An 18,495-nucleotide genomic window follows, 5' to 3' on the forward strand; every position below is an offset into this window, starting at 1 on the left:
GTGGATTCTCCACCCCTAGAGGTTTTTAAGTCCCGGCCTGACAAGGTCCTTGATGAGATGACTTAGTTGGGGTTGATTCTGCTTGGAGCAGGGGGCTGGTCTAGATGACTTCCTGAGGACCCTTCCAGCCCTATGATTCTATGATAAGATTGTGCCAAGTGTTAACACTGATGCTCCATAGTAACAGAAATATAGCCATGTTAGTTGGTACTCCAACAAAATAAAGCAGCAGATATGTAGCACTTTAAAGTCTAACAAATGATTTATTTGGTGATGAGCTTCCATGGGACACACCCACTTCTTCAGATCAATTTCATTTCCAATACAGACTGACACAGATAAGTATAGAGGACCAAAAAGAAAAAAAATTGCAATAAAAACTGCCAAGTCAAATAGGATAGAAAGAAAGGAATGAGGGGGTGGGGGTGGGGTTAATTGTTCTGCCTGAGATCATCACAAGCATCAAAGAAAGGGAAGCAGCCTTTGTAATGAACAAACATAAAGTACATATTCAAAATTGACACACTAACATGTGGTATGAACAGAGAGAACAACTACTTCACACATTACAAAAACCTCCCTAGGCAACACATTCCAGTGCTTCACCACTCTATTGGTGAAGTAGTTTTTCCTAACATCCAACCTACTCCTCTCATTCTGTAACTTCAGACCATTACTCCTTGTTCTGCCATCTGTTACCACTGAGACCAGTTTCACTCCACCCCCTTTAGAGCCCCGTTCAGGAAGTTTAAGGCTGTTATTAAATGACCCCTCAGTCTTCTCTTCTGTAAACTAAATAAGCCCATCTATCACAGATGGTCTAGATGGTGATTGGTCCTGCTGTGAGGGCAGGGGACTGGACTCAATGACCTTTTGAAGTCCCTAACAGTTCTAATGTTCTGTGATTCTATGATCTCTAAGCTTCATTGTCAGGGTTACAGATTGGGCTGGTTGAATATGCAGCCAAAGGCAAGGGCCCTCAAACAGTGTAATGACTCCTCCTGCAGCTGTCTAGGGTTTTGCAGGGCTGGCACTAGGAATTCTCAGTCTCTGCTTGTTTGTGCAGACCCACCTGCCTTTGTCCTGTCCCCATTTCACCCATAATGCAGAAAAGGGGAGAGGGTGAGAATGCAGGAGAACAGCTGCACACCAGAAACCTCCTGGCTTTTTAATTATTGTGCTCCCAGCTGTGGAAGAGAGCCACAGGGGCCATCCTTGCTCATGATGGAGATGTGTTGTTCATATGTAAATATGTAGCTCTTTAAGAGTTAAAGAAGAAAAATGATCCATTTTTACTTTGAGATGTGGAAGCGGTTGTTTGTGTTAAAAATCTACAGCAAACAAGCATTTAACACCATGGATAATTTTTTTATTTTAGTTTATAAAACAGGACCAGATTTACTAAACGGATGCTACTCTGGCTCCTGTTGTTTTGGGCACAGAACTGCAAAAATTAGACACTTAAAAATCTTCTGGCACATGAGGTACATCCTTTCTTTAGTTAATAATTGTTGTAGGTAGATGCTATTTTGAATAAACATCAAATTTTGTGGAGATAATGTTATTTGACAGATATTCTACGAAATCCTTTCACTTGCATTTCTAGACAGAAAAAAGTAAACTATAAATGAAAATGAATAAAAAAGTAACTTGTTTGAGTCAAGATTTTCCACTTCCAGAAAACAAACATCAAATACAAAAACATGACAAATCTGCTTAGCCATATTTCTGCCAGTTGGTATTTTAAAATAAAACTGGGTTTTTAAAAGATAGGATTCATCAGTAATGGCAGCTTTGATTTAGATGCAAAACCAGCAATGAAAAAGCTCCAGGTGAAAGCTACTGAATGACTTCGGCAGCTTTCTTTATTTTTTGGTGATAGAGCTTGGTGGGGAGATGAGTGATTACATTTTCATTATTAGAAAGTAGCTGTATTTTGATCAGTAATAGCACATTTAATGAGCACATGTCTTTTCAGGACAGCGTAGCTGAAACAATGAATGCTCCACCAGACCGTACAGTTGGATGTTCCTTTGTCCTGATGAGTTGGCTTATTCAGATCAAAATAAAGTGATGGAAAGTTCTGTAGTGCAGTGATTTTAAGTGTTTTTCCATAGTTACAATTACCTTTAGAAATGCAGAGTTAAAACTAGAACGACACTAACATTTTAAGAAGGTATTTCAAGGATTAATGAACAGTGCCCAACAGTGAGAACTGAATCCTTAAATTGAGATAGCTGCTACTTAAATAAAAACAGTTTTGGAAGAGACGCCTACCTCTGTGTAAACAGCAAGGGAAGCAGAGAGGGTGTCTGTAAAGCACAAGCTTTGGCTAAGTGACAAGGTTCCATAGGTTGCTCAACACAAACTGATATCCTTCAGAAAACAGAAATCCAGCCAGAGTGAAGCCAACACAGGGGGACAGGAAGCTGTAGCCAGCTAGGAAAGAAGGGAGTTCCAAGGAATTTGGCAAGCAGAGAGTTCAATGTGTGAAAATAAACGTCAAGACATTCTTTAAATGGACCAGAAGCAGCAGCTGGCAAAAGAAACGGAGGCTCCTTTGGTTATCCCTGGAGAAACTAAGGAAGCAATGAAGAAAAGTAAAGCCCACTGCTATAAAGTGATAGATCTCTAATCATCAGTTTCCACCAAAGCAGCTGGAGGAGAGCGTTCTCCCTTGTTCTCTGGCAATAACAATGAGGTGTGATCAGTAACTGGGGCATCAGAAGAACAGGGGTTGGCCGAGATTGATCCATGGAAAAGCAACAAGCCCCAGAGAGACACAACTGAGTGCGCTGACGGAAATAAGGCCTGTCTGAGCTGCCAGCAGCAATCTGCAGTGGCATTAAAAGCAGCTGCTCTGCGGGAGAACTGGAGGGGAACCAACACCCCGGGTATGATGGAAAGGGCAACAAAGACTGGTGAACATTGTTCAGACCTGTCGGCTTCACGGCAGCACCCGGCAAAGGGGGTGAAGTTACGATGTAAAATGGAATGGTTGGGGGAAGGGAGACACAGAAGTGGGGAGCAAAGCGACCTCCGGCTCCTGCTAAAGGAATTTGTGCCCCTCTCACATCTCCCTTCTAGTCCACCCTCATCCCCCTGGACCCAACCCCCACCTGCCCCACCAACACGTGTCCCTCCTCCCATCTGCCTTCTCCCCATCCTGTCCCCTCCTATCCTCCTGCTACCCCACACATCACTCTGCCTCAAGTGCCCTCTGGCTCTCACCCCACACATCTTGGAGCTGGTGGTAGCTTCCCTAGGGACAGGGCTGGGATCACAAACCCCCACCATGGACCACTCAGGCCAGGCTGGGGGTTCTGCCCACTGGGAAGAGGCTCCTGGGAGCAGCGGGACTTGCCCTGCTGGAGATTCCCCTCTCCTGGCTGCAGTGTCCTAGTGAGCTACTCCCAGTGCTGCTGGGCAAAGGGCAGAGAAGATGCCATGTTCTGGGCAGAAAGGGATGGGCAGACCCTGGCAAGAGCCCCCAGCCCATCTGTCCCTAGCACCACCCCCAGCCCCGCCCCAGCTGCCTGTCTGCTTGATTTGTCCCCTCCAGCCCCTTCTCTGCCTCAGCCAGTGTCTGCCCCTACTCAGGCCCCACCCACCGCCTGCTGCGACTGTCCCCTTCTACTGCCTGTCACAAGTTGGGAAGGGCAACTGGCTACACGTGAGCGCAGGGTAAGGGCAGCAGCCCCAGTCGCTGGTACTGAACATCCTCTGCTGGGGAGGGGAGGGGAGGGGAGAGCCCAGGGCAGGGCAGTGCCTGAACAGCTCCCATCCCACGCGCTGCTGCTCCCCTACCCTCTCCGGTCTGACACCCCTGCTCCCAGCTGCCACGGGACACTTCTCACTAGGGCCAACCAGCAGCTAACTCTGGAAGGGTAACGGTGGCTCCGCCTGCTCCCAAGGCGAATGAAGCCCCTGGCCAAGGGGAAGGCTGCTGGGTGTATTCTCCTCTCCTTCCCCAAGCCCTCTGGCCAGCAGCAGGGCCCAATCCCAGAGCTCGCGGCATACACTAGAAGGCTGCAGTTAGTTCAACACCTACATCATCAGCCAAGCCAACCGCCTCCCCTGCCTCCAGGTAGCCTGTGACCCTGCGATTCGTCCTGCAGGATACACACGGGGGCAGCAGCTGAAGGCAGCTGTGAGCTGAACAGGGTGTATTTTAGCTCCTGCGCAGTGATGGCCCTCTTCTCCCTGTCCTGCAGAAAGCCCTGGTGACGGTTGCCAAGGCTGTGCAAGGCTCCTTGCTGGTCCCCCAGGCCACGAGGAGGGAACACTTTAAAGCCATCCACGTCTAGGGGCTGACACCGGGCCAGAGGAGGCGTGCTTTTATCAGTGTGAGATGGACACTCAGTGCGATAGACCGTCAGCATGGTGTGGTCGTGGGGGGGAATTGTAACACCCCCCCTTCAAGCAAAGCAAAGCAAAGCAAAGGGGAAACAGAGATGTTGCCAACAGACTCGGGGATGCTCACCATCATCAGGTGGGTGCGTGCTGCGAGTAACACTCCGATGATATCCCTCCTACACCTTTTTCTGGAGGGAAGCAGTTCCATCCTCTCACTTGGCTGGAGATAATCTACCTTCCCTGTGGGGCCCGCCCTCATCCCTTCAGCCAGATCCCTTCTTGGACCAGCATTTAGTCCTTGGGAAACCCTTGTGTGATGGAGTGGGGGGAGTGCATGTGAGAGTCAGGCTAGATGTGTGCGAGACAGGCAGAGCAGCTCCCAGCAGCTAAGGATGACCCCCGGGGCTGTAACCTGAGCTGGCAGGTAACACCTCTGACCTGAACAAAGAGCAGGGAGGAGCCAAAAGGGGTTTGAATCAGAGGTGGCAGTTAGAAGCTGGGGGGAGAGGGAGCTGGAAGGCAGCCAGCCTGGCGAGGGGGGAAGCTACACCCCAGAGGGGCACCCCTCAGCCTCCTCCCCCCAGGATGGGTTGCAATGACTGTCTCCGATTGCTGCACTGACTCTTCTATAAGAAACTGTGCCCCTGCGGCGTAATAAACGTCTTGTTCTCCCTGTTGAGTGAGTCACTCCTGCCTGCGGACGGGGTGCAGTGCTTGGGGACCCCTGAACCACATCACACTGGTGTCAGCAGTGGGATGCACTGCACCCACGGATGAGCTCCCAGCAGTGGCTGACTGAGCACAGGAGAAGGAAGGAGACTCAAGCGCTGGAGGTGGAACAGAGCGATTCTAGGAAGCCTTGCGGTGCTGCAGCTTCTGCCAGTGAGTGGATACCCCAGGAGACGGATTATACCCGACTCCTGAAGGCAGACCTAGCGGGTCTGTGCAGAGAGAGGGCCCTGACTGTGGGAAAGGTGACCAAGACCCAGCTGGAAGAGAATGACCAATCCAGGGGGTCAGAGCCTGTCCCAGCAGGAATTGGCTGGTCACCCCCTGGGAGCGTTTCGGATTCTCAGACAGGAGCAGGGGCTCAACGCCATCAGATGTGGTGCCCACCAGGTCGTGCTCAGCTAGCAGTAGTCCATCACGGGCGGAGTGCCCTGCGACGGCTAGAGCTCGAGGTGCGATTAAAGGAACTGGAAGCCCAGGAATGGGAGAGAGAACGTGAGCACGAGCACCAGCTACAAGAGAGACAGCGGGAGGAGAGAGAGCGGGAGCATGAGCAGACCATGGCAGAGGTGAGACACCAAGCAGCCCCAGCTGCAGTAAGCGGGGAAAGGGCCAGGAGGCTCGGGGTGGCCAGTTATTTGGAGATGCGTGTGCTGGCCCAGTGTCAGGACCCAGGGGACATGGACTGGTTCCTTACCTCCTTTGAGCGAGCCTGGGAGTTGCACAAGGTTCCCCCAGCTGAATGGCTCTGACACCTCACTCCCTTGCTGGGCCAGAAGGCCACAACAGTGCTCAGCCAGATGGAGGGGCTGCAGCCTGGGGACTAATAATGGGTCAAACAGGCCCTGCTACATAAGTTCAGGCTGACTCCGGAGATGTACAAGAAGTTGTTCCAGGAGGCGCAGAAGAGGCCTGAGGAAACCTATGTAGATGCAGCCTCCCGCCTGATGCAATACTACCAAAAGTGGGTGTTCGGGATGGGAGCCCAGTCCGTAAAGAACCTGGTCAAGCTGATGGTCCTGGAACGATTCTACAAGATGTGCTCACCTGACCTGAGGGTGTGGCTCAAGGACCGGACACCCGGGGACCCACACAGTGCGGGGAAGCTGGTGGATGACTTCACAAACAGCCAGGCCAGGTTTGAAAGTGAGCCCCAGAAAGAGAGGGAGTCCTGGAGAGACCGGGATCCTCAGAGAGACCGGTTCCTGGCTGTACGACAGAGGGGATCACCTCTTGGGCAAGCCCAGGAAAGAGGGGCCAGCCGCCCACCCCTCAGAGGGCCAGCCAGAGCCTGGACAGAGCAGCCAGCCTGAGGGACATAGCAAGACCCAGGCTGTTATTGCCATAGGTGGAAGGGGCATAGATCAGCCCAATGTCCCAAGTTCCCAGACAGGTTGAGCAGGCTGGGGGCAGGGGGGAGGAGGAAGGTGTCATGGAGTCAATGGGGTGGAGTCCCAGAAGCCAGAGGGGCTGGCAGCCAAGGCAGGTGATGCCAACAGTGTGTCCTTGGCTTGGGTCAAGCCCACCCCACAGACCAGCTTCTCAGGGGGCCCAAATGCACAGAGATCAGTTTACAGAGTGGGGGCAGCACTGCCTCTGTGGAGCGAGTGTCTCACACCCCTTGAGGTGGATGGGAGAAAGGCCACGGGGTTCTGGGACACAGGCACAGATGTGATGCTTGCCCAGCCCAGGGTGGTGGCACCAGGCCGGCTGATGCCCTATTCCCACCTGACTGTAATGGGAATTGACAGGACCCCTTTCAAGGTGCCCATGGCAAGGGTGCACCTGAAATGGGAGGATAAGGAAGGCCCCAAGGAGGTGGGCGTGCACAGCCATTTGTCTGCAGATGTACTAACGGGGATGATCTGGAGAACATGCCAGGTGAACGCCCTCGTGCCCTGGTCTTGACCTGCAGCCAAAAAAAAAAAACAGGGGTGCTCTCCCCAGGTTCGGGGGTAGATACCCAGCCAAAGCCACAGAAGCCTCAGGGGCCAACCTTGGGAGAAAGGGGGCCCCCAAAAACCAGGTCTTACAGGCCGGTGGTTCTGGACCCAGGCACAGAAAGGTAGGTGGCTTCTGCCCCTGCCCCGGCCAAAGAGTTCCAGGCAGAGCAGCAGAGAGACCTCTCCTTGCAGAAGATGAGGGAACTGGCCAGTCTCAACCCAGCTCCACAGCTGGGGTAGGGCTGCAGGGAGAAATTCCTGTGGGAAAAAGGATTCCTATATCAGGAATGGGTTCCCAGACGCAAAGTGAAGCCATGGGAGGTCCAGAGGCAACTGACGGTTCCCCAAAAGTACCAACGCAGGCTGCTGTACCTAGCCCATTATGTCCCGCGCGCAAGACATCAGGGGATCCACCGCACCAGGAGAAGGTTGCTACAGAACTTTTTCTGGCCAGGGATCTTTGCAGCTATCTGTCAATATTGCCTGTCCTGAGGCCACTGCCCATTATAGAGGAGCCTTTCCAGAAAGTGGCTATGGACATAGTGGGGCCCTTCAGTAAGGCAACGCGTTCTGGCAAGAAATATATCTTGGTGGTGGTAGATTTTGCCATGCAATACCCAGAAGCAGTGGCCCAGGCCTCTATCGAAGCTGACGCTGTGGCAGATGCACTGCTGTCCATTTTCAGCAGAGTGGGGTTCCCCAAGGAGCTTCTCACAGATCAGGGGTCCAACTTCATGTCGGCCCTGCTGCAAAGTTTGTGGGACAAGCGTGGGGTCCAGCACACCTGGGCCACAGCCTACCACCCGCAGACCAATGAGCTGGTGGAGAGGGGTTCAATGGGACTCTGAAGCAGATGCTGAGAACCTTCATCAATCAGCACCCCCAAGAGTGGGACAAATACTTACTCCACCTGCTGTTTGCATACAGGGAGGTGCCCCAGGAATCCATGGGGTTCTCCCCGTTTGAGCTGCTGTATGGAAGGAAGGTACGGGGACCCCTGGACTTGCTCAGAAAAGAGTGGGAAGGGACAGCCTCTCCTGAAGGGGAGTCAGTGGTACAGTATGTACTGACCTTCCAGGAAAAACTCACTGAGCTCATGGGCCTGGCCAGGGAGAACCTCTCCAGGGCCCAAAGGAAGCAAAACCTTCTGGTATGGCCATAACACCTGGGCCCGAGCGACGGTTCTTGTACCTGTGCGGCTGAACAAGCTGCCTGGGATGGCCCCTTCAAGGTCGTTAAACAGATAAATGAGATGGAACTATGTGGTGGAACTGTTGAACTGGGCTCACAGCCACCGGGTCTATCACGTGAATATGATGAAACCATACTGGGACAGGGAGAACTTGGTGCTGACAGTGTGAAGGCACTGGGAGGGCCAGGGGGATGATCCCTTGGTGGATATGCTCAAAAGGGACTGGAGACAGCTCCTTGCTGGAGTCTATTCCCCTCTCGGACCAGCTGACCCCTGCCCAGCAGACGGAGATCAGGGAGGTGCTGCATTCACACCAACAGCTGTTCTCTGACAGACCCGGATGCACTGACTTGGCTGTCCACTGAATAGAGACAGGCGCCCACGCTCCTATCAAGTGTGTGCCATTCAGAGCCACAGGGAAGATGGCTCAGGACATAGAATGGGAGGTTGAAGACATGCTGGCTCTGGGAGTGATTCAACCCTCCTCCAGCCCCTGGGCCTCTTCCATGGTGTTAGTCCCTAAAAAAGATGGGTCTGACCGGTTTTGTGTGGACTATCACAAGCTTAATGCCATCATTGTATCAGATGCCTACCCCATGCCTAGGCCTGATGACCTTAGACAAGCTGGGGGGAGCCCGTTACCTCACCACCATAGACCTAACCAAGGGGTACTGGCAAGTGCCATTAGACCAAGATGCCCGGCTCAAGTCGGCTTTCATCACCCCTGTGGGGCTCTATGAGTTCCTGGTCTTGCCCTTCGGTCTCAAGGGGGCACCCACTACCTTCCAGGGTCTGGTGGACCAGCTACTGAAAGGGATGGAGAGCTTTGCCCTGGCTTACATGGACGACATTTGCATCTTCAGCCAGACGTGGAAGGACCATGTGTCCCAGGTCAAGCAGGTGCTGGACCGACTTCAGAAGGCTGGGCTGACTATCAAGACAGGGAAGTGCAAGGTGGGAATGGCTGAGATGACCTACCTGGGCCACAAGGTGGGCAGCGGCTGCTTAAAGCCAGAGCCAGCTAAAGTGGAGGCTGTCAGAGATTGGCCAACACCCCAGACTAAGAAGCAGGTCCAGGCCTTCATTGGGATGGCGGGGTACTACCGGAGGTTTGTGCCCCACTTTAGCTCCATTGCAGCCCGCCCCCCCCGCCCAACAGAGCTGTGTAAGAAGGGAAAGCCTGACAAGGTGGTCTGGACTGAGCAGTGCCAAGAGGCCCTCTGCGCGCTGAAGGAAGCTCTGGCTAGGGCCCCCAGTGCTAGCAAATCCAGACTTCAACAAACCCTTCCTGGTGTTCACTGATACCTCAGACGTGGGGCTGGGGGCTGTGCTAATGCAGGTGAACAACAAGGGGGAGAAACACCCCATCGTGTACCTGAGCAAGAAGCTGCTGCCCCGGGAGCAGAACTACGCGGCCATAGAGAAGGAATGTCTGGCCATGGCGTGGACGCTGAGGAAGCTGTAGCCGTACCTGTTTGGATGGCATCTCCCCGTGTACACCGATCACCCACCCCTGACCTGGCTGAACCACATGAAAGGGGCCAACGCCAAGCTCCTGTGGTGGAGGCTCCTCCTGCAGGACTATGACATGGAGGTGATCCACAGCAAGGGGAACACCACCACCATAGCCGATGCTCTGTCATGCAGGGAGAGCCCTAAACTTCCCCAGATCACTGGCTAAGTGACCCCACTCAGTAAGGTCTGGAAGGGGGGAAGAGATGTGCGGGGGGAGTGAATGTGAGAGTCAGGCTGGATGTGTGCGAGACAGGTAGAGCAGCTCCCAGTGGCTAAGGATGACCCCCGGGGCCGTAACCTAAGCTGGCAGGTAACACCTCTGATCTGAACAAAGAGCAGGGAGGAGCCAAGGGGGTCTGAATCGGAGGCGGCAGTTAGAAGCTGGAGAGAGAGGGAGTTGGAAGGCAGCCAGCCTGGCGAGGGGGGAAGCTACACCCCAGAGGGGCACCCCTCGAGCTCCTCTCCCAGGACGGGTTGCAATGACTGTCTCTGATTGCTGCACTGACTCTTCTGTAAGAAACTGGGCCTCTGTCACCTAATAAACTTCCTGTTCTACCTTCTGAGTGAGAGTCACTGCTGCCTGTGGATGGGGTGCAGTGCTTGGGGACCCCTGAACCCCATCACACCTCGTACCTGAGCAGCTACAACTAGTTTATTGTCATTGCAATAAGAGGCTGTTGGTGTTTAGGAGTCCTTCCGGGGGGTTGGCTGAGCTGAGCAGGGGAGAGAGGCAGAGATAGGCAGAAGTGGGTTTTGCTTAGCACAGCAATGGGGGGAAGGTGTGTGTCCCTCTGCTTCAGGGGACCAATGTCAGGAACAGGGCCCTGCATTTCCACCCGCCCAGCACTCCTGCCACATGACCAGTGGGCCAGGCTGCTTGATGATCTGCCCTGTGTGACTGGGGAGTGGGGCACAAATAGTCTAACTCTGGGATAAAGAAGCCCCAGATCACAGTCATAGAATAGGGCTAGAAGTGACCTCAGAAGGTCATCTAGTCCTGTCCCCTGCTTCAAGCAGGATCAACCCCAACTAAGTCATCCCAGCCAGAACCTTGTCAAGCCAAGATTTAAAAACCTCTAGAGAAGGAGATTCCACCATCTCTCTAGCCAACACATGCCAGTGCTTCAACGCCCTCCTGGTGAAGTAGTTTTTCCTAATACCCAATCTACACCTCTCTCCTTCTGCACTTTCAGATTACTACTTGTTCTGCTATCTGACACCACTGAGATCAGTTTCTCTCCATTCTCTTCAGAGTACCCCTTCAGGAAGCTGAAGGCTGCTATTAAATCACCCCTAAGTCTTCTTTTCTGTAAGCTAAAAAAGTCCAAATCCCTCAGCCCCTCCTCATACGTTATGTGTTCCAGCCCCTTAATCATTTTTGTTGCCCTCCGCTGAACCTGCTCCAGCAAATCCACATCCTTTTTATACTGGGGGGGGGGGGGGGGCGCGCGCAAAACTGGACACAATACTCCAGATGTGGCCTCACCAGTGCCAAATAGAGGGGAATAACCACTTCTCTAGATGTGCTCGCAATGCTCTTCTTAATGAATCCTAATATGCTGTTAGCCTTCTTGGCTACAAGGGTACACTGTTTACTCATATTCAGCAGCCTTTCATTCACCAGAACACCTATGTCCCTTTCCGCTGCTCTGCCGCTTATCCAGTCAGTCCCCAGCCTATAACAATGTTTGGGATTCTTCCCTCAGAAGTGCAGGACTCTACACTTCTTGTTGAACCACATCAGATTTCTTTTGGCCCAATCCTCCAATTTATTCAGGTCACTCTGGATCCTATCTCTACCCTCCAACATATCTGCCTCTCCACCTAGATTAGTGCAGTCTGCAAGCTTGCTGAGGGTGCAATCCAGTCCCTCATTCAGGTCATTAATAAAGATGTTGAACAACACCGGCCCCAGAACCGAGCCTTGGGGCACTCCACTTGAAACCAACCACCATCCAGATATTGAGCCACTGACCACTAGCCATTGGGCTCGACCGTCAAGCCAGCTTTCTGTCCATTTTATAGTCCATGGATCCAATCCGTACTTCAAAGTATGGGCAAGAATGTTGGGTGAGACTGTACCAAAAGCTTTGCTAAAGTCAGGGTATATCACATCCACTGACTCCCCTACGTCCACAGAGCCTGTTACCTCATCACAGAAGTTAATCAGATTGGTCAGGCATGACTTGCCCTTGGTGAATCCATGTTGAGAACTCTTGATCACTTTCCCCTCTTCCAAGTGCTCCAAAATGGATTCCTTAAGGATCCCCTCCATTATTTTCCCAGGGACTGAGGCAAGACTGACCCGTCTCTAGTTCCCTGGATTGAAATTCTTTCCTTTTTTAAAGATGAGCACTACATTTGCCTTTTTCCAGTCATCCAGAATCTCTCCCAATCACCAAGAGTCTTCAAAGATAATGGCCAAAGGCTCAGCAATGACATCTGCCAGTTCCCTCAGTACCTTGGGTGCATTAAATCCAGACCCATGGATCTGAGTACATCTAGTTTTTCTAGGTAGCTCCTAAGCTGCTCCTTACCATACTGCATTGCATAGTACCGTAGTGTAGCAGCTGTCCTTGTCCATGAAGACTGAGGCAAAATAAAAAGCATTGAGTACTCCAGCTTTTCTTACATCATTTGTCACTAGGTTACCTCTTTTATCCAGTAACCACTACACACCTTCCCTGATAACCCTTATTGTTAAACATACCTATAGAAAACCCTTCTTGTTACCCTGCACATCCCTTGCCAGCTGCAGTCCCAACTGTGCTCTTGCTTTCCCGATTACTGCCCAGCATCCTCCAGCCATATATTTACAGTCTTCCTTAGTCAATTCTCCATATTTCCATTTCTAATATGCATCCTTTTTAAGTTTAAGCTGACGAAGGATTTTCCCCTTAAGCCAAACTGATTGCCTAGAATATCTGCATTTCTTCCTATGCAGCGGGATTGTTTGTTCCTGTGCCTTCAGTATGATTTCTTTAAAATACTGCTAGCTCTCTTGAACTTTTTCCCTTTCATCTTTGTTTCCCCAAGGGATCCTATCCAAAAGTTCTCTTAGGGAGTCGAAGTCTGCTCTTTTGAAATCAAGGGTCTATACGTTACTGTTCACCTTTCTTCTTTTTGTCAGGTCCCTGAAATCTACCATCACATGGTTGCTGCAGCCCAGGACGCCACCCGCTTCTATTTCTCCTACTAGTTCTTCCCTCTTTGCAAGCAGATCAAGTTGTGCATGGCCCCTAATCAGCTCCTTCAGCCCTTGTACCAAGTTCTCTCCAACATTCTCCAAAAACTTCCTGGATTGCCTGTGTGCTGCTGTATTGGTCTCCCAACAATTGTCCAAATGATTAAAATCTCCCATGAGAGTCAGGGCCTGTGATTTGGAAGCTTCTCTTGCCTGGATCCAGACCCCGAGGCTTGGGGCTCCCCGCCCCAGCACATGGCCCATAGCGGATGTGAAGTGGGAAGCCCTGAGCCTCGTGGGCGCCATCTGGAAAGCGACGGTCTCCATTCTGGCCACAGGCTCTGCTGGGGAGAAGGAGGAGTGGTGCCACTTCCTGCCTCATCTCCCGATGGGAACATGGCAGAGTAGCACTATCTACAGGGAAGTGTCAGATGCAATTCTGGCCAGTCAGAGCAGTGGGGGGAAACAGTGCTGGGGTGAGGGGGGAAGCTCCCTGGAGAAGTTATTCTCCATCATTGCCACTTCCCAATACAGGAGAGGAGAGAAGAGCGGCCATGGCAGTGCATGAACATGTCTCCTCCCCCAGCACACTCCTGTCCCCTCCTCCTGCCCAGACCCCACCCAACTGCCACCCCCTCCTGCCACACAGACCCTCCCACCCCCACCCCCACCCTGCTCCTGTGCCCCTCCTGCCACACAGTTCCCTTCTCCACTCTGCAGCCCGGGGTGCTGGAGCACGAGGGGAGTGAGGAGTCTCTGCCGGGGCCATGTCAGTGAGGGTTTTCTGGGGTCTTTTTTCACTTCTCACTTTTATCTGGTTCCCGATGGATTGTTCTACGGGTCAGTGGTCCCCGACCCAAAGGAGGTTCCCCACCCAGGTCGAAGTGACTTGCCCAAGGGCACACAGGACGCCTCTGTCAGGACAGGGAATTGAAGACAAACATCCCGAGTGCTAGTGTGGTGCCTGAAGCGTAAGAAGAGCTCTGCTCACATTTACCTACCACAGACCTACCACCCACAAGACTAGCACAGCTCCCTCTGTTACCACCCACAAGAGTGCGAACCGCCTCACCAACGCTCCCTCAGCCCACAGCCCACCCCTCTCACTGGCAGGAACCAGCAGTTCAGAGATCAGCCGCTCCCAGGAAAGGGCTCTGGGAACCGCTCCCTGCACCCACAGGGATCAGCACGCTGGCCCCAGGGGTACCCTGCAGGTGCTAACAGCAGCTAGAGCCAGCTCCAGAGCTCTGGTACTTGCTGTGCTGCCTGCGCCCTTCCACTCGCACCTACGGGCAAGATGGTGGGGAAGCACATGGAGACCTGGCTTGTTGGAAGAGCAGCGCCACTGTCATGTCCCTAACCTGCTTCCCCTGGGAGGGGCTGTGGAGGCAACAGTCTCACACAGGAGCCAATGATTATTGGGGTGACACTCCTGGTATTGGAGGACAGCAACCATGAGGGACCCTGAACCAAAGCCAACCCAGGTGCTACAGAGCCCACACAACCTCTGCCGTGACAGGGGACAGGAATCCTCACCCAGCCAGCACACGGTCTCGAAATTCTCCTGCATCACCTCCCTGTAGAGGGCTCTCTGCCCCGGGTCCAGCAGAGCCCATTCCTCCTCAGAGAAACACACAGCCACCTCCTCAAAGGTCACTGGCTCCGCCGCTGCCATTTCCTCTCTCTGTCTCTGCAGGGCAGGGGCTGAGCTGCAATAAGACCGGGGAGTTCTGCACCTGTCAGGGGAGAAGGGCAGTTGGAGACATTTCCGAAGGACCATTAACCCTTCCCACACCCCCACAAGTGTGGGGACTCTGTGTGTTTACAGAAACCCCACACACAAGGTAGATAACAAACCCAGAGTTACTTCTCTCTACACACGGCTTGAGTCTCAACATTACTGCGCCTGCAGCAACAGGCTTCGGTTCTCAGCACCCCGTGTGTTGAGAAACAAACCACACGTTCAGCTGTCCGAGCGTGGAAGCAGGTGACCAAACGCAGCTCCTGTAGCTACAGCCCCCAGTCCTCCACCACTGACGTGCAACACAGGGGGCAGGGCTGTAGCAGTTTGCAGGGAGCTGCTCAGGCCACCCCCTGGCTCTGTCCTCTCTTCACCAGCAGCCCCGGCTCCGCAGCTGCTCTCAGGGTGCACTGAGCATGCGCATGACATGAAGCCCCCTCAGTACCTATTGCCTCAGGAGGTACCAGACAGGCAGTAAAAGGGGCCAATTGTAGCATGGGGTGGGTGGGGTCTCAGCAGGAAAATGAACACCGATTGGGCAGAGGGGTCCAGCTCCTGTCTGTCCTCTGCCCCAGGCTGGGGCTTGCTGCTAGGGTTGCCAGACATCTTGCAATCTGAGGGACGGTGCTGCTTTTGAATTTGAAGTCCCACATCCCACTTTTACCCATGGGGCTGCCAGAGTCCCGCCCGCCAGCCCCAACCCAGGTTCCCACACCTGGCGGGGGGGCAATGGGGCTCCACATGCCCTGCATTAGCTGCATGAAATCTGGCAAAACTACTTGCTGACAGCCCCACACAGCGCAGTCTGGGCAGTCCCACTCCACACACACTGCACTGGGAGCAGGGTCGGGGGGACGTCTCCCCTTCTCCTCAGGTGGGCGCTGCCAGGAGCAGGGTGCTGAGGTCTCTGCACTCGGACAGCAGGAAATTCCCTCCCTTGCTGGACACCTCCTCACCCACAGCCAGGGGTCCCAGCAGCAGCTGAGGCCCGAGGAGCTGGGAAGGAGCGTGGGACGCCCAGCCTGGGGTCCCTGCGGAGTCTGCAAACCCTCCTATGGCCACTTGGAGCTAGTGGCTGGCTCTGCCCTGCACTTCTGGGTCCCAGCTCCCTGGGGCAGGACGGGGCACACTGGGACGTGACTGTTACGTGCTGTGTGGTCAGCAACACCAGGCAGCCCTGAGTGCTGGGGGCAGAGGGGTGATTACCAGGGACCGGGGGATTGAAAATGTCCTGGATGGACAGGATACAGACACAGCCTCCCCATACACCACCTCCAGAGATGTCTCAAGCTGACCAACAACCAGGCATGGGACCACCCCATTCCCCCCGCCAGGCCCCCAGAGATGTCCCCCAATACAAGGCACTAGCCTGGCCAAGCTGAGCCACTCCACAATGCCCAACTGCGCTTCCTGACCCCAGGCATGCTGCACCTGCACCCCCTCCCGCCCCCCCAAAGATACCTCCGTGCTCCCCCCACCCCCCGTGGCTCTGAGCAGCCTTTGGTGTCCCGATGTGCAGCCGGCTGCAGCCCCAGAACCAACCCAGAGTGAGTGGGGGTGACACGGGGAGCAGCTTGGCCATGCAAAGGGGCTGCCAGGGGCAGTGACATTACAAGGGCCTATTGCAGCACCTCAGCTGATTGGTTACAGAGGTGGGGAGGCGGTGACCTCACAGAGGCGACCGGCAGCTGGGACAGGCTGCAGGGCAGGGGCCTCCTCAGAGACCCCCAGGGCTTTGCCACAGGGCGGCTCCTCCCTCAGCTCTGCCCTGGCAGCTGGAACGAGAGCTCCGGGTGAGGCACCTGAGTGTGAGGAGCAGCAGCTGTGCAGTTTCCCGCCCCTCAGAGGTTCAGCACCCACTGGCTGAGTGGAGCCTTAGGGTCCCCCCTCTCCATCCCCTCACGTCACCTGCCAGCCACAGGAGTGTCCCAGACTCAGGCTGTCCTCCTGCAGCCACAGAGCTCCTGTCCCCAAGGGCCCCTGTGTCTCTGAGCAGGGCCAAGGGCTTGGCAGTCACCAACAGCCTCTCATGGGCTCTCGGCTGGTCCAGAAGATCCCACAAGCTGCCTGGGCCCAGACACCCCTTCAGGGACCGGCCACCCTGTGGCCCCTCTGCACTGACAGTCACTCACCCGCATGCAGCACGGAGCTGGGTAACTGGGACTGGCAATGGGGGCCCAGCTCAGTGGTGCCCTCGGGCCAAGGATCTGAGTGTCCTTTGCCCTGAGGGGAGGCAAAATCTCTGCCCCTTCCTCACCAGCCCGGCACTTTGGTGTCACTTTAGTCTAACGGTGCAGGAGTGGGGGTGCACAGGGATTGTGCGCAGGAGACAGTTGTGCGGCTTCGGCTCCACTGGTGCAGCTGGAGAGACACAGTCTGTCTCCTACGGGCACTACAGGGGCACCACAGCCGTAGGGCTGCCGGTAAAAATGAAGGAGGGGCAGGGTCCTGCCCTCTGCTGCCGACACCAGCCCCTCCCTGCCCCCCACATGCCTATGAAACTGTGGGACCCCAAAGTGCACGGCCCAGACTGGTTCCCAACTTTGTCCTATAAGGCCCAGGGCCAGGACCACAGTTGCCCCACAAAGGGCAACAGCGAGGACTCCCTGACGGGGGCCAAAGCCGGAGCTACTCCGCCCTGGGCTGGAGCCTGGGCCGCCTGCCTGAGGCCAAAGCAAGAGCTGCCCCACACAGGGCCAAAGAGAGCAGGGTCTGGCCCACGGCCAAAGCTGGAGCTACCCCACTTGGGGGTCAAAGGCAGCAGCTCTGTGCCTGGGGCCAAAGCCAGATCTGCCCCATCTGGGGCGCAAGCCACCGTCTGCGCACGCCGGGGGCCCCGGCCAGAGCTGCTGCATCCAGGGCCGCATCCAGTGCCCCCACCTGGGGCTCCAGCCAGAACCTCCCTGCGCAGGGCCAAGGCGGCTGGCAGCCAGCCCGGGACAACGCAGAAGCGCGCGGACCCTGATCACGCCTGGAAGTGCCCGGCTGGGGCCGCCCCTCCAGGACCAAAGCTGCAGCCGCCTCGCTTGGGGCTGAGCGGGAACACCCCGCGCGGGGCCCAAGTCGGGCCTGGGGCCGCAGCCGGAACACGCCCCGGCGTGGCCGAGCCAGGGACGGGGCAGCCCCGCGCCCACGGAGAGCGGCCGCGGAGCCCGTCCCGCACGTCGGCGCAGGCTGGTGGGCGCAGGCCGCGCACCGCCCGGGGGACGAGCTCAAGCCGCGCCCGGAGCCCCAGCGCCGCGGTCCCCACCCCCGCGGGGCCGCCGCGCCTCCAGCGAGGCCGGAAGCGCCCCCCCCACGGGCCGGAACCGCTGCCGCCTGCGTCACCCCCCCCGTTCTGCCGCCCAGGCCCCGCTCGCTGTCCCACGGGGCGCTGGGGGCACCTCGCGCTTAGGCCTCCCCCAGCCCTGTCCCCTCACCACCGGCTCCGGCTGTGGTCGAGGCGCTTCAGGGCGCACTGAGCATGCGCAGTACCGGCTGCTCGGGACAGGCCTTCACCCCGCCACGAGGTGGAGCCAGTTGGTGACAGACGGCAAAAGGATCCAATCGCAACAAGCAATGGGCGGGGACCGAGCAGGGACCAGGAAAGTGATTGGCTGCGAGGGGGGCGCTCTTGTCGGGAAGCGGAAAGCCTCGAGCAGTAGGGCGGTGGGTCTCCGCGGCCGCCGCTTTTCCCGTCAGCGCCCGGCTCGCGCCGAGCGGCCGTTAACGGCCGGCGCGGAACGTTCAGGGACACGTGACGCTGCGGGGGCGGGGGCGGGGGCGGGGCGGTCACCTGTCGCCGGGCCCCAGGCGCGGAGGGGACCACGTGTGGGGAGGAGCCCGAGAGCAACGC

General features: G+C 55.5%; 1 protein-coding gene across 1 annotated transcript in view; it reads right to left on the reverse strand.

Annotated features, from left to right (window-relative positions):
* LOC142001472 (uncharacterized) overlaps nt 1–18,138 on the reverse strand; it is a 30,536-nt gene extending 12,398 nt beyond the window's left edge. Inside the window, exons 1-2 of the mRNA XM_074976728.1 lie at nt 18,080–18,138; nt 14,456–14,655 (exon numbers count right to left, since the gene is read on the reverse strand). Coding sequence (XP_074832829.1) covers nt 14,456–14,594 — 139 coding nt within the window. The 5' untranslated portion in view covers nt 14,595–14,655; nt 18,080–18,138. The remainder of the gene's footprint in view (nt 1–14,455; nt 14,656–18,079) is intronic.
* Nucleotides 18,139–18,495: the final 357 nt, after the last annotated feature.

This window comes from Carettochelys insculpta, chromosome 25, assembly GCF_033958435.1.
Source record: "Carettochelys insculpta isolate YL-2023 chromosome 25, ASM3395843v1, whole genome shotgun sequence".
Taxonomy (NCBI): domain Eukaryota; kingdom Metazoa; phylum Chordata; order Testudines; family Carettochelyidae; genus Carettochelys; species Carettochelys insculpta.